Source organism: Panthera tigris, chromosome A3, assembly GCF_018350195.1.
Source record: "Panthera tigris isolate Pti1 chromosome A3, P.tigris_Pti1_mat1.1, whole genome shotgun sequence".
NCBI classification, from domain to species: domain Eukaryota; kingdom Metazoa; phylum Chordata; class Mammalia; order Carnivora; family Felidae; genus Panthera; species Panthera tigris.
In genome coordinates, this window is record NC_056662.1 from 119,105,632 (window position 1) to 119,118,153 (window position 12,522).

Consider the following 12,522-nt stretch of genomic DNA (forward strand, 5'->3'; position numbering starts at 1 on the left):
GCTCTCTCTCAAAATAAATAAACTTAAACACTTTTTTAAAAAGAATTTGTCTTTTAGCAATTTGATTATGATGTGATCATTATAATGAGTTTCTTTGACTTTAACTTGTTTGCTCAGTTTCTTGAATTTGTAGGTATGTCTTTCACTGAACTTGCTAAGTTTTCAGCTATTGTGTCTTCGTGTATTGTTGAGCACCATATCACCACACTGTTTTTCTCCTTCTGGGATTCTGAGTACATGAGGAATGTTGGATCTTTTGTTTTTGTCCACCAAATTCCTGAGGCTTTATTCCTTTTTTTTTTTTTTTTTAAGAAATCTCTCTCTCTTTCTCTCTTTCTGTTGTTCAGATTGGATAATTTCTGTTTGATGTATCTTAAAGTTTACAGACTCTTTCCTTTGTCTTCATTCTATTGTTGAGTTCATCCAGTGAGCACCTCCTCTCCCCCAGTGAGTTTATATTTCAGTTCTAACATTTCCATTTGGTTCCTTTCCTATCTTTTGTTTCTCTACTGACACGTAAGATTTTAACTGACGTTTCTGGGGTGCCTGGGTGGCTCAGTTGGTTGAGCATCTGACTTTGGCTCAGGTCATGATCTCACGGATTGTGAGTTGGAGCCCCACGTCGGGCTTTGTGCTGACAGCTCAGAGCCTGGAGCCTACTTCTGAGTCTGTGTCCCTCTCTTGCTCTGGCCTTCTCCCACTCTCTGTCTCTGTCTCTCTCAAGAATAAATAAAACATTAAAAAAAAAAGATTTTAACTCATGTTTCAAGAGTGTATGTGATTGCCAATTGGAGCATTTTTATAATCACTGCTTTAAAGTCTGTCAGGTTACTACCAACTGCGTCATTTCGTCAGTGGCATCTATTGATCGTTTTTCCCCTTGTGAGTTAAGATTGTCTTGGTTGTTTGTTTGCCAAATAATTTTGTATTGTTTCCTGGACATACTGAACATTATATTGTTAGACTTTGGGTCTTCTTTAAATTTTATAGAGAATGTTGGTATTTTTATGTTAGCATTATAGTTTGGTGGACATCCAGATGATCCAGAATATATTTATATTAATTTTTTCAAGATTAACTTGGAAACAAAGATACAATTTAGAAGATTGTCATGAAGAATTTAGAGATCTCCAGGAATTCTTATACCCAACTTTGAAAAAAAGTGATGTAGAGAAATACCAAAAGTAGAAAAAGGATTTAATAAATGAGATGTGTTATAAAGGATATTATGATATTCTCTTTTAATCTGTGTTTAGCATTTAAGATTTGTTATTACCTCTTCACAGGCCAAGATTGAGGAAGAGGCAGTAAACTTTTAAGTAACTTTCTTTCTTAGTAATTACAGGCTATGGGTATCAACTTTTGTTTTTTTACTGTAGGACTTAGATTTCATTTAATTTTTGCTGTTTCTAGTTGCTTTTTATTTTGGCTTTCTTTCCATTTAAAATTCTGTTCTTTTGGGGGTAAATTGTTAAGTAACCAACATGTGTGTTGAAGAGTACTTTGTAACATATCAATGATCTAAAATGGTCAGTCTTAATTATCAAAACATTAGTTGTAGGATGTTAAGGATTGCATTTACATTTTAAATTTTCTTTAGGATACTATTTATAATTATAATTTGCCGGGCACCTTGTCTTAATGGATATGTAATTTGTGTAGCCATCATTTAATTTGTGATTCTAACATATTTGAGAGTATGTTATGTAAGTAACAGCTTAATTTTGCTTAAGGAAATTGTTAGGCTTACGCTCTTTGTCTAGATATTTTTTCTTCACAGAATAAGGCAAAATGCAGCGGAAATTATTAGAGATTTTGCATCACTAGGGTCTGTGCAATACGCTGTTGGTTTTTTTTAGCTTTTTAGGTGTAGAGATTTGGCAATATGCATCTAAAAGCAACAGTTATGTAAGAAGTTTAGTGAAAGGGTTAGGATTTCATCTACCACTTCTGTTTGTGTGCCCTCAAGCAAGTTAGTGTTCTTTGCAGGCTGTTTCCTAATTTATAAAATGGGAAATGGGTATAATAAGAATGATAACCAGTATCTAGGGTTGTTGGAAGGATTAAATGAGGTAATGCATGGAAAGAGTTTTAACAGAGTGACAGCCTATGTCTGTCAACCTAAACTATTATCATGTGATAAAAACTTACCTTTAGGAGCTCTTTGAGTTTGGGGATAAATACCTTTTTGTTTAATATTGTTTAATATAAAATAGAATATTTTATTTATATCTTTTATGTATAAGCTAATAACTTCTTATGTTCTTTATTTTAGCTTTTCATTATAATTATTTGCTAAGTTATACTTAGTAACATGTTTATCTTTGTAAAACAGTAAGGATATGGGAAACTGTCTCAGCTAATCCAGGACCCTGCAGAGAAAATAATCAAGGTTAGAAATAAGACATAGCTCCATATTTTCAGCACAGGAAGCAAATGTGTGTGCTTATTTAATTATTAACTTTGTAATTATTTTAGAAGCTGTCAGATAAATAAAAGGACAGTTATTTGTCTTTTTCTGTATCAGGCTTTCACTTTGTTTTTACTGATGCTGTCTTAAATGTGCACATACAACTTGGTTTTTGGGACCTCTTCTTAATAGAATGATAAGCTCTTGGTTGAACTGTCAAATTACAGTGGTCTTTTGTATCTTTTTTTGTCTCTAGGATGATTGAGGAAAGTGGGAACAAGCGGAAGACCATGGCAGAGAAGAGGCAGCTGTTCATAGAAATGCGTGAGTCTTGAGTGCTTCTGGAGCCCTTGTTTGTATGTGTGGGGATGCCTTTTTTTTTTTTTTTTTTCCTGATCAAGTCACATCTTTAATCCTTAGCACATTCCAAGCTTTAGAAAAGGGAAAAAAGGGAGTTGAAGAATCATGGAGTTGAAGGACCTCAAGTCAGAGCATATATTGTAATTGAGTTGACTTGAATTGCTTTCTTTCTTTCTTTTTTTACATATTTATTTATTTAAATATCTACAGCCAACATGGGGCTTGACCTCATAAACCCGAGATCAGGAGTTGCATGTTCTTCTGACTGAGCTGGCCAGGTGCCCTGACTTGAATTACTTTCTTAAGTAAGATCATGAATACTAAGGCAGAAATGTTACCTAGCATATCTATGAGTTTAGGGCACACCAGTCAGTTTATTTATTTATTTATTTATTTAAGATTTTATTTTTAGGTAATCTCTATACCCAAGCTGGGGCTCAAACTCATGACCCTGAGATAAGAGTCACATGCTCTACTGACTGAGCCAGCCAGGTGTCCCAAGGCACACCAGTCAGTTTAGACCTCTTGTTGTAACTCCATTGTTACCATGAGCTTGCAGGTGGTGATAAATAATTAATACATTATATAAATTAAGTTACACTGGATACAGATTCTGAGGTATAGAGGACTAAGTGTTAAAACTTAGAGCTATAGGAATAATTAAAAGTACAAATGTATAGTTTGGTATATTACTTTACAGTACGGTTTTAAATCTTGTTAAAAAATTATATTCTTCTATAAAACTCAAACAGAAAGATGGCCGAGAGAAGTGGGTCATTTCCCAGTATTTGAATGATTATTTTGGTCTCCGATTACTTGTCTATGTGACCTTGACTCGTGCATTCATACTTGGGGGACCACAAATTCCTTTGCCATGAAATAGGGTTATTGGTCTGTACCAGTGTTCATGATTGCTTTTTTTTTTTTTTTTTTTTTTAATTTTTTTTTTCAACGTTTTTTATTTATTTTTGGGACAGAGAGAGACAGAGCATCAACGGGGGAGGGGCAGAGAGAGAGGGAGACACAGAATCGGAAACAGGCTCCAGGCTCCGAGCCATCAGCCCAGAGCCTGACGCGGGGCTCGAACTCACGGACCGCGAGATCGTGACCTGGCTGAAGTCGGACGCTCAACCGAATGCGCCACCCAGGCGCCCCCATGATTGCTTTTAAAAGCATTGTACTCTTTTTAAAAAATGAGATCTTACAAGGACCCTCAACACGAGAGTGTCATAGAATTGGTACTGCTTCGTTGAAGAGGGGAGGCAGGAGCCCTGCCTGAGATAGCCCCTGAGATACTTGTAGAATTCTAGAATTCTGCATATCACAGAGTAAAAGTCAGTAGATAAAGTCTCAGAAGCCTCTTTCAACAAGCAAGATATTTTAAATCTTTAGAGTCTTAGTAACGGGAGGCAGAGTTTGACTTAACTGAGATCTATGTTGTCCTGTCAAGCATAAGCTAGAGAAGTATTGAAGATGTCAGAGAAGAAATTTGTGGCATTGGGTGGGCAGTCAGTCCGGGCCATCTTTAAGGAGTTCTGTAGTTCTGAGTCTCTAATTGCTAGTCATCCAAGCCAGACACCCTGCAGTCACTTCCCTCCACCTCACCTTCCACCTCCAAAGAAATCACAAAGTGCTGCTGAGTTTTACCTCTTAAGGGACTCCTGAATTTCTCATGCCTTAGTGGCTTTAAATCCAGGCTCTGCTGTGAGACTATCCATGTTTGGATCTCGGCTCCCTCATTTTCTGGCTGTATAATCTTAGGTGAGTTACTTAATCTCTGTGCTGCTACACTTGTCTTGTCCATAAAATGGGAGTAGTATCTATTTCATAGAATTATTGTCAAGATTAAATGAGATAACGTCAGGCCTTTAACACGGACACAGAATAGTAGGTATTTAATGTGATTAGCTGTGTTTAGTATTTTTATCATTGTTACTTTTCTGAACTAAAAGCAATCTGTTTCGGATCCCTTCTTCCAGTGTCAACCCCTTCCAATCTGTGGTCTGTGATGCTGCCAGTTGAACTGCAAAAATCTGTGTTACTTCCTTCATAAATCCCTTCAGTTGCTCCTCATTGCTTTCCCAAGAAAGTCCAAGCTCCTGGGCATGCCCGGCAAGGCTCTCCTGGCCTCTTTTCCCCTCGGTTCATAGGTTCCCGGTTTCCATCACACACCATGGGTGTCACTGCCCGGTCATACTGAATTGGCTTTTCCCACATCGATCATATGTTTGATGTCTCTGTGCTTTTGCTCATGCTGTTCGGCTCACCTTCATCTGACTCGTTGTTCCTGTTTGCTGTTCAAGGCTCAGCATAGGGGTCATCTTTTCTATTTAATTTTTAACACATTTATTGAGGATCTATTATGTTCCAGGAATTGTTCTAAGTGCTAGGGTTAAGGTGAGAACAAAACGTAGTGCCTGACTATCCTCATATGGCTTACACTTTGGCAAGGGGGAAACAGACAAAATAAGGAATCCAAAGAAATAAACAATAATTCCTGATATTAAGAAGTACCGGCCTGGGAGTGGGGGGGATGCCTGGGTAGCTCAGTTGGTTAAGCATCTGACTTTGGCTCAGGTTATGAGTTTGAGCTCTGCATTGGGTGAGCTCAAGCCCCACTTTGGGTTAGCTCTGGTTCTCTCTCTTTCCCTCTTTCTCTGCCCCTTGTGGGATTCTGTCTCCTCTCCCTCTCTCTCTCTCTCTCTCTCTCTTTCTCTCTCTGCTCCTCACTCGCACCCTCTCTGTCTCTCAAAAAAAAAAAAAAAAAGAAGAAGTGGGGAGGGTGGGGGGTGGTGCCTTGGTGACTTGGTTGAGTGTCTGACTTTGGCTCACGTCATGATCTCGCAATTTGTGGTGTTGAGCCCTGCATTGGGCTCTCTGCTGTTGCTGCAAGCCTGCTTTGGATCCTCTGTCCTCCCTTTTTCTGCCCTCCCCGCTCACATGCACTCTCTCTCAAAAATAAATAAACATTAAAAAAATAAAAAAGAAGTGCCTGGGGTGGCTTCAGGAAACAAACATGGGCATGTGAGAGAGTACAGTGACGGTCGATATTTGGAATAGAAATTGGGTGTTCTGTGAAGAACTGGGTTTACTGCTTAGTGAATATTATTCTGATACATGAGCCCTGGATAAATTACTATTCTCTGTAACAAACTCAAGGATTTGGACAGTTTGGGAGATGTTTGGTATGGCTTCTTGTCTCTCCTGTTTTTTCACGCGAAGAATTGCATTGGTGGCAGTGATATCTGGCCTACTCTCTCATTTTCTACTCCCCCCAAATCTCCAGCATTATTCCCTTCTATGGATGCAGAAATCATCTTTTGCCAGCCTTCTCATACAGTTCTACCCTCTAGGTTTTGGGTTGATTTCATGTCAAGTTTGAATCCAGTGATCTTTCTCCACTCTTTTATTACTCTCAATGGGTAATTAATAGATTTTTACTTAAAAGAGATTTAAAAATTTTTATAATGTTTATTTTTGAGAGACAGAGAAAGCATGAGCAGGGGAGGTCAGAGAGAAAGGGAGACACAGAATCTGAAACAGGCTCCAGGCTTTGAGCTGTCAGCACAGAGCCTGATGCGGGGCTCGAACCCGAACAACCACGAGATCATGACCTAAGCTGAAGTCGGACGCTTAACTGACTGAGCCACCCAGGCACCCCGAGACTTCACTTTTTTCGAGCAGTTTTAGGTTCACAGTAAAATTAAGAGGCAGGCACAGAGAGTTCCCATCTATTCCCTGTCTCGACACATGTACAGCCTCCCACATTATCGACATCCCCCACGAGAGGGTACATTCATTAAAACTGATGGGCCTGTGTTCACAAATTGTAAAACCCAAAGTTCATAGTTTACATGAGGGTCCATTCTGGATGTTGTACATTCTATGGGATTATATTATTTTTAAACGAAGACAGTTTTAATTCTTGTTTTTGAAATTCTTATACCTCTTTTTCATTACCTACCTACTCATTAGGACCTCTGATATAAGAACAGGAAGAACAGGACGGATAGCAGCCAGCCTTGTCTTGTTTCATACTTTAATGGGGATACATGTAGTATTTCACTGTTAAAATGATATTTGTTGCAGGTTTTGTACCCTTTATCAGGTTAAGGAACTACTTCTAGGTTCTAATTTACCGAGAGTTATTACTATTATTTTCTTTATTCTATATATTTATTTATTATTTCTTTAAATTATGAACGAGTATCGAATTTTATCAGATGTTTCCTGCTTCTCTTGAGATGTATGTATTTCTCCTTTATTCTGTAAATATAGTGCTAGGGCTAGCTATCTTTTCCTTTCAGGGTCAGAAAGTGAATATTTTAGGATATGGAGGCCATATAATGAGTTCTCTGTTACAGCGACTGAACTCTGCTGTTATAGCATGAAAGCAGTCATAATAATTTAATAATTTAGATAGGTTGTTTTTTTTATGTTGTGTGGCTTTATTATTATACCATTGTTATATTTTTCTATAATCTTCTTAAGCTTTTCAGTTTTTTTTTAAGCTTTTCTGTTTTTAGACCATATATTTAAATTCCATACTATGAAGGGCAGTGAAATTAGTTTATTTTTTCTTTGTTTAATATTTTCTTTTGTAGACTAAGCACTATGAGAATTAGGATCACATCTCTTCATCCCAGTAGGCCCGGTAGCTCAATAAATATTTATTAAAAGAAGACTGGAATAAATTACATAGAAGGAATTTGGTAGTTTACAATTCTTACATGATATAAAACTACTAAGAAAAAGGTGATAAGTTAGAACTGTAGTTTGCAACTCTGGAGGTAAAGTGAAAGCTCTCTAGGTCAGGTGATAAAATGCTGACGTCAGGCCTCCCTCCAGTCTCAGAGACTGTGATTTTGTTTTTTGTTTTCCCGAATTTTGTCAATTTTATTGGTCTTTTCAAGGAACTTTTGGCTTTTGTTGGTCCTCTCCACGTATTTTGTTTCTTCCTCATTATTTTGTTCTCTTGTGTTTATTATTTTCTTCTTTCTACTTTAGGCAATTCTGTTGTTCCTTTTTCCAACTGCTTATTTTAACACTTTTTTCTTTCTTATATAAGCACTTAAGAACTTCTTTCCTGTGATTTTCTATTTTTGTGCTCCATGTGTTCCGATATATGCCATTTTCATGATCACTTCTCTGTGCTTTCTTATTTCTGTTAGGAATTATTTAGAGTACTCTTTTAAAAAAATTTGCAAATAAATGACTTTGAATTAAAAAAAAATACTTAGCTGAATTGGGATATGGATCAGGGAATGAGAGACGTTCTAGAATCTTTGAATTTGGCGATCTTTTTTGTTACATGTTTTTGTAAATATTCCATGAGTGCTTGAAAATAATGTGTATGATTTCTGCATTATTTAGATCAAACTTGTTACATGTTTTATTCATATCTGTTTTGTCCTTATGGATTTGACTCCTTAATTACTAAAAGACGTTAAAAATCTCTGCTTTGATCATAGATTTTAAATTTTTTCCCCTTAGTTCTCTCAGTAGTTTGAAGCTTTTGTTTGTAGATGCGCATGCATTAAAATGTTACGTATACCTGGGAGATCAAATATTTTGTCATTATGTAGTTACCCTGTTTTTCTAGTAATGTGTTTTGCTGTGAAGTCTATTTTGTTGTTATTAATATGGCTGCACCAGTTTTTTTCTTTGGTTAGAATGCTTTGTATAGTATCTTTTCAAAACTTTCTGTAGCCTTATGTTTTGTGTGTATCCCCTGGAAACAGCATAAGCTAAGCTATTTAACAACTACCCTTCTGACCGACAGTCTTTGCTTTTTCACTGAAGAATTTATTCTGTTTAATTTTTTTATGAATACAGATAGATTTCATTTTTTCATCCATCTTGCTTTGTGCTTCAAATGTGTCCTTTCTTTTTTCTTTTTTTCTTCCTTTCTTGCCTTCCTTAGATGAATTGAACTTCCTTCCTTCCATTCTACTTTTCCCTCTTCTTGGTTGTGAGTTTTCGTATTCTTTTCCTGTTCTTTTTGTGGCTACCCTAGAAATTCTAATGTCAATTAAAATGAAGTTCAGAGCATGATATTTATAACTTTGTTCAAAGTAATACTGGAATATAATGTTTTAGAGTACTTCCTTTATGAAAGATACACCACTTTTAGTATTAACTTTTTTTTTTAATTTTTAAAAATTTTTGATTTTCTGTTTTTAGAGAGAGGAAAAGAGCAAGTAGGGGAGAGGGGCAGAGGAAGGGAGAGAGAGAGAGAGAGAGAGAGAGAGAGAATATCTTAGGCAGGCTTCATGCTCAGCACAGAGCTTGATGCAGGGCTTGATCCCACGATCCTGGGATCATGACCTGAGCTGAAATCAAGAGTTGGACGCTCAACCCACTGAGCCACCCATGTGCCTCAGCATTATCTTTTTTAACGCCAAAAGTTAGACTTTATAATTCTTTTGCATGATCAGTTTATCTTTTGTTTCATCTATTTGACTATCACTTTCTTTGCTTCCTTTTAAAATTTCAATATAGGTGTGCCTGGGTGGCTCACTCAATTGAGCGTCTGACTCTTGGTTTCAGCACAGGTCATGATCCTAGGGTTGTGGGATTGAGCCCCACGATGGACTCCACTCTGGGTGTGGAGCCTGCTTAGGATTCTCTCTCCCCTCTTCTGCCTTTATCCCCCATGTACACATGCTTTCTCTCTCTCTCTCTCTCTCTCTCTCTCTCTCTCAAATTAAAAAAATAAATAAATAAAATTTAAATCTAAATCTAGGTGGAGCCAGCCATGTGTCCCTACCATTTCCCTTTGTGGTATCGTTTTTCTTTCTTTCTTTTCTTTTTTTTTTTAGTTCACCCCCTGAGAAGTCACCACTCTGTGGTCTGTACCTTCCTCTCTGCTGGGACCTCTGGCTTCATCTCTGGTCCCCAGGGTTTCTAATTGTACTGCCGAAAAAAAAAAAAATAAGGAAGTCATTTATGTTTATATTTGTTACTTATTCAGACTCGCTCTCTTGAAAGGTTTTTTTTTTTTTTTCCTTATTAAAAGTGGTTGTAAGTTTTCGGGACAATTCAGAAATGTTGCTATACTTATATTTATTCAGTTTGTAATCTCTTCTCTCCTTTCTCCTTCTCTTCTCATCTCATCAGTTAGAGGCCTTTCTAACAAAATACACTTACCTCCTTGCACCTCCCATGGTCTGCCAAGCACCTCCAGCAAATCCTATGGCTCCCTCGAACATGGTTTGGAATCCTGTGATCTATCTGAAGAAGGCTAAATGTATCAGCATGTTTACCTGGAGAAAGGAGTTGGCTTTCCCACTGCTTTTATCTCTCTTTGTCAGCTTTTCCAAAATTGTATAGTTTGTCTGATACTTCGACTTTACTTGGTATATTTTTGGGAGGAAGCAGATCAGTCTTTTATACCAGTGACATAGAACTTCCTAATTTTCAGTTATTTATCCATTCAGCAAATATTTCAGGAACTAGTCTTAGTATGTCCTACTTTTGGGCATATAATAGTGAACAACACAACAATTAAATGGTTTCTGTCTTCATCAAACTTAGTTTCCTGGAAATGGACATAAGGAACGATAGGGCAGTAGGGGCCATGACTGGGGCAGCTCGGCGGAGGGTGGAGAGGTGGGTCCAGGAAAAGATCTGGGAGGAAGTGATATCTAGGCTGAGTCGGTTCAGTGATGTGATGAAGAAGGGGCTGGAGCAGTAAGTAGCACTTACAAAGGCTCAGATGAGAGGGTTTGGCATGTTTGGGTAATTATATGTAGCCCATACTGATTGGGCTTGGGTGTGAGGTGGAATTTAAGAGTTGCATGAGCCAGACCTTTTAGTTGAGTTGGATAGTTATGTTTCCCAAACCTAGCTTGATTGTAGGACTCTCTAGACTGAAGATTCCAGGTTCCCCAGGAGACTCTGATACGAGCAGATACAATGAAACTCACCCATTTGATTTTTTGCTTTCCTTGGGATTTGGTTATACAATAGAGATTGATATCCTGTTCTCATGAATGAAGAGAGCCATAATAAAGAAAGAAGAGTTAATCCTTTCTTATCCTTTCCCTCTACGTTTTGGGTACTCAGTATTTCTAGATTGTCTCCTATCTATCCAGGAGCTTCACCGGGCTCTCCACCTGTGGCTAGAGTTTTGCCTGTGTGTTTAGTTAGGACTTTTTGTACAATTTCTTGATAAGCTTGATACATACTGTCTGACATATTGGTATTAAAGGGACATTTAGTGTATTTCTTATAATGAAGTATTCTCAAAATGAATGATAATGAAATGAACAGTAATCTCTTCTAGTTCAGAATACTCAAAGGGATAATCATTTTAGTTTCTTCACTGGGGACTTTCTGTTCTATTTTTTTTATGTGCCAAACTACAATATTTTCTGATCAGGAAATCAATATGATGTTTACATAAGGGACATTTTTATTTAAAAAAAAATTTTTTTTAACGTTTATTTATTTTTGAGACAGAGAGAGACAGAGCATGAACAGGGTAGGGGCAGAGAGAGAGGGAGACACAGAACGGGAAGCAGGCTCCAGGCTCTGAGCCATCAGCCCATAGCCCGACGCGGGGCTCGAACTCACGGTCCGTGAGATCGTGACCTGAGCTGAAGTCGGACGCTCAACCGACTGAGCCACCCAGACGCCCCTTACATAAGGGACATTTTTAAAAAGTGAAGGCTATTCTTAGAGCAGTATATGAGGGTTTTCCTTATAGATATCTGGTAAGAGGACTGCTTCAGAAGAAGGTAAATGTATCAGAAGTTTGAGAACCTGGATGGTTGAATGTTGGTACAATAAGATTTTAATAAAGTTCTAAAGTTATTGATTATATCTTGACTTGTAGAAATTATTTTGGGATTCACACTGCTGTTAGATTTTAAAAATGATATTATGGCCAGGGATCCCTAGAATGTCTGAATCCTGTGCCATCCCACTGTTACTTCCTTTTTCCACTGGGTTTAGAGGGATATATTTTCACAGCGTAAAAAAAATGGCAAAGGAAAACAGTGATAATTAATTCTTGACTAGCACCTTGAACTTAAGAGTAGAGATTTCTGGCAAACTGGGCTGGAGCTTATGGAGTTTCCCATTTCCCTCAACCAGTTCGCTTTGGACTTGTGTGATACTTGCTCTATTCCATTTTGCAGTACCTAAATCTGACTCTAACTGCACTGGAGAGAGAACCTGAAAGAGAGTGAGTTATATACCATATATGCTGACTTTTTTGTACAGTTACTTCTCCAGTGGTAAACATGGTGTACAGTCTGATTGATCAGATTAGTAATCTTTCTGTTTGGTTAGTTGGGGATGGAACTTCCCTTTCCCAGCTTCTCACATTAGTTTCCCTAGTGTTTCTCATATAAGTGGTATCGAAGGAAAGATTCACTCTAGTTACGAGTGTTCTCCCTCCGAGTTTTGTTAGGCTGGCAGACAGGGTAATATAGGCAGAACTGCTGTCATGGTGCTGGGCATGGAGTGGGCATGAAGAAAGTGTGCCTGACCCTTCCTTACCCCTTTTGTTTTCTCAGAAGAAAAGCCTAGTTGCCATGTTATATATAGCCTGTGTCCATGCTGTGGAATAGTCACTTCCCAGTATTTAGAAATTAAATGGTAAGTCCAGTTGAACATATGTTGTTTGCCCTTTTTTCAGGTGCTCAGAATTTTGATGTCATACGACTATCAACTTATAGAACAGCTTGCAAATTACGATTTGTACAAAAGCGATGCAACCGTAAGTCATTTTCACTAATTTCTGT

The 12,522-nt window shown here is 37.7% G+C and overlaps 1 protein-coding gene across 9 annotated transcripts in view; it reads left to right on the top strand.

The window, feature by feature from the left end:
- DTNB (dystrobrevin beta) overlaps nucleotides 1–12,522 on the top strand; it is a 239,718-nt gene that overhangs the window by 22,980 nt on the left and 204,216 nt on the right. For all 9 annotated transcript variants that reach the window (XM_042982350.1, XM_042982349.1, XM_042982351.1 and 6 more), the window contains exons 2-3: nucleotides 2,667–2,734; nucleotides 12,417–12,497. In XM_042982350.1, coding sequence (XP_042838284.1) covers nucleotides 2,668–2,734; nucleotides 12,417–12,497 — 148 coding nt within the window. In that variant the 5' untranslated portion in view covers nucleotide 2,667. The remainder of the gene's footprint in view (nucleotides 1–2,666; nucleotides 2,735–12,416; nucleotides 12,498–12,522) is intronic.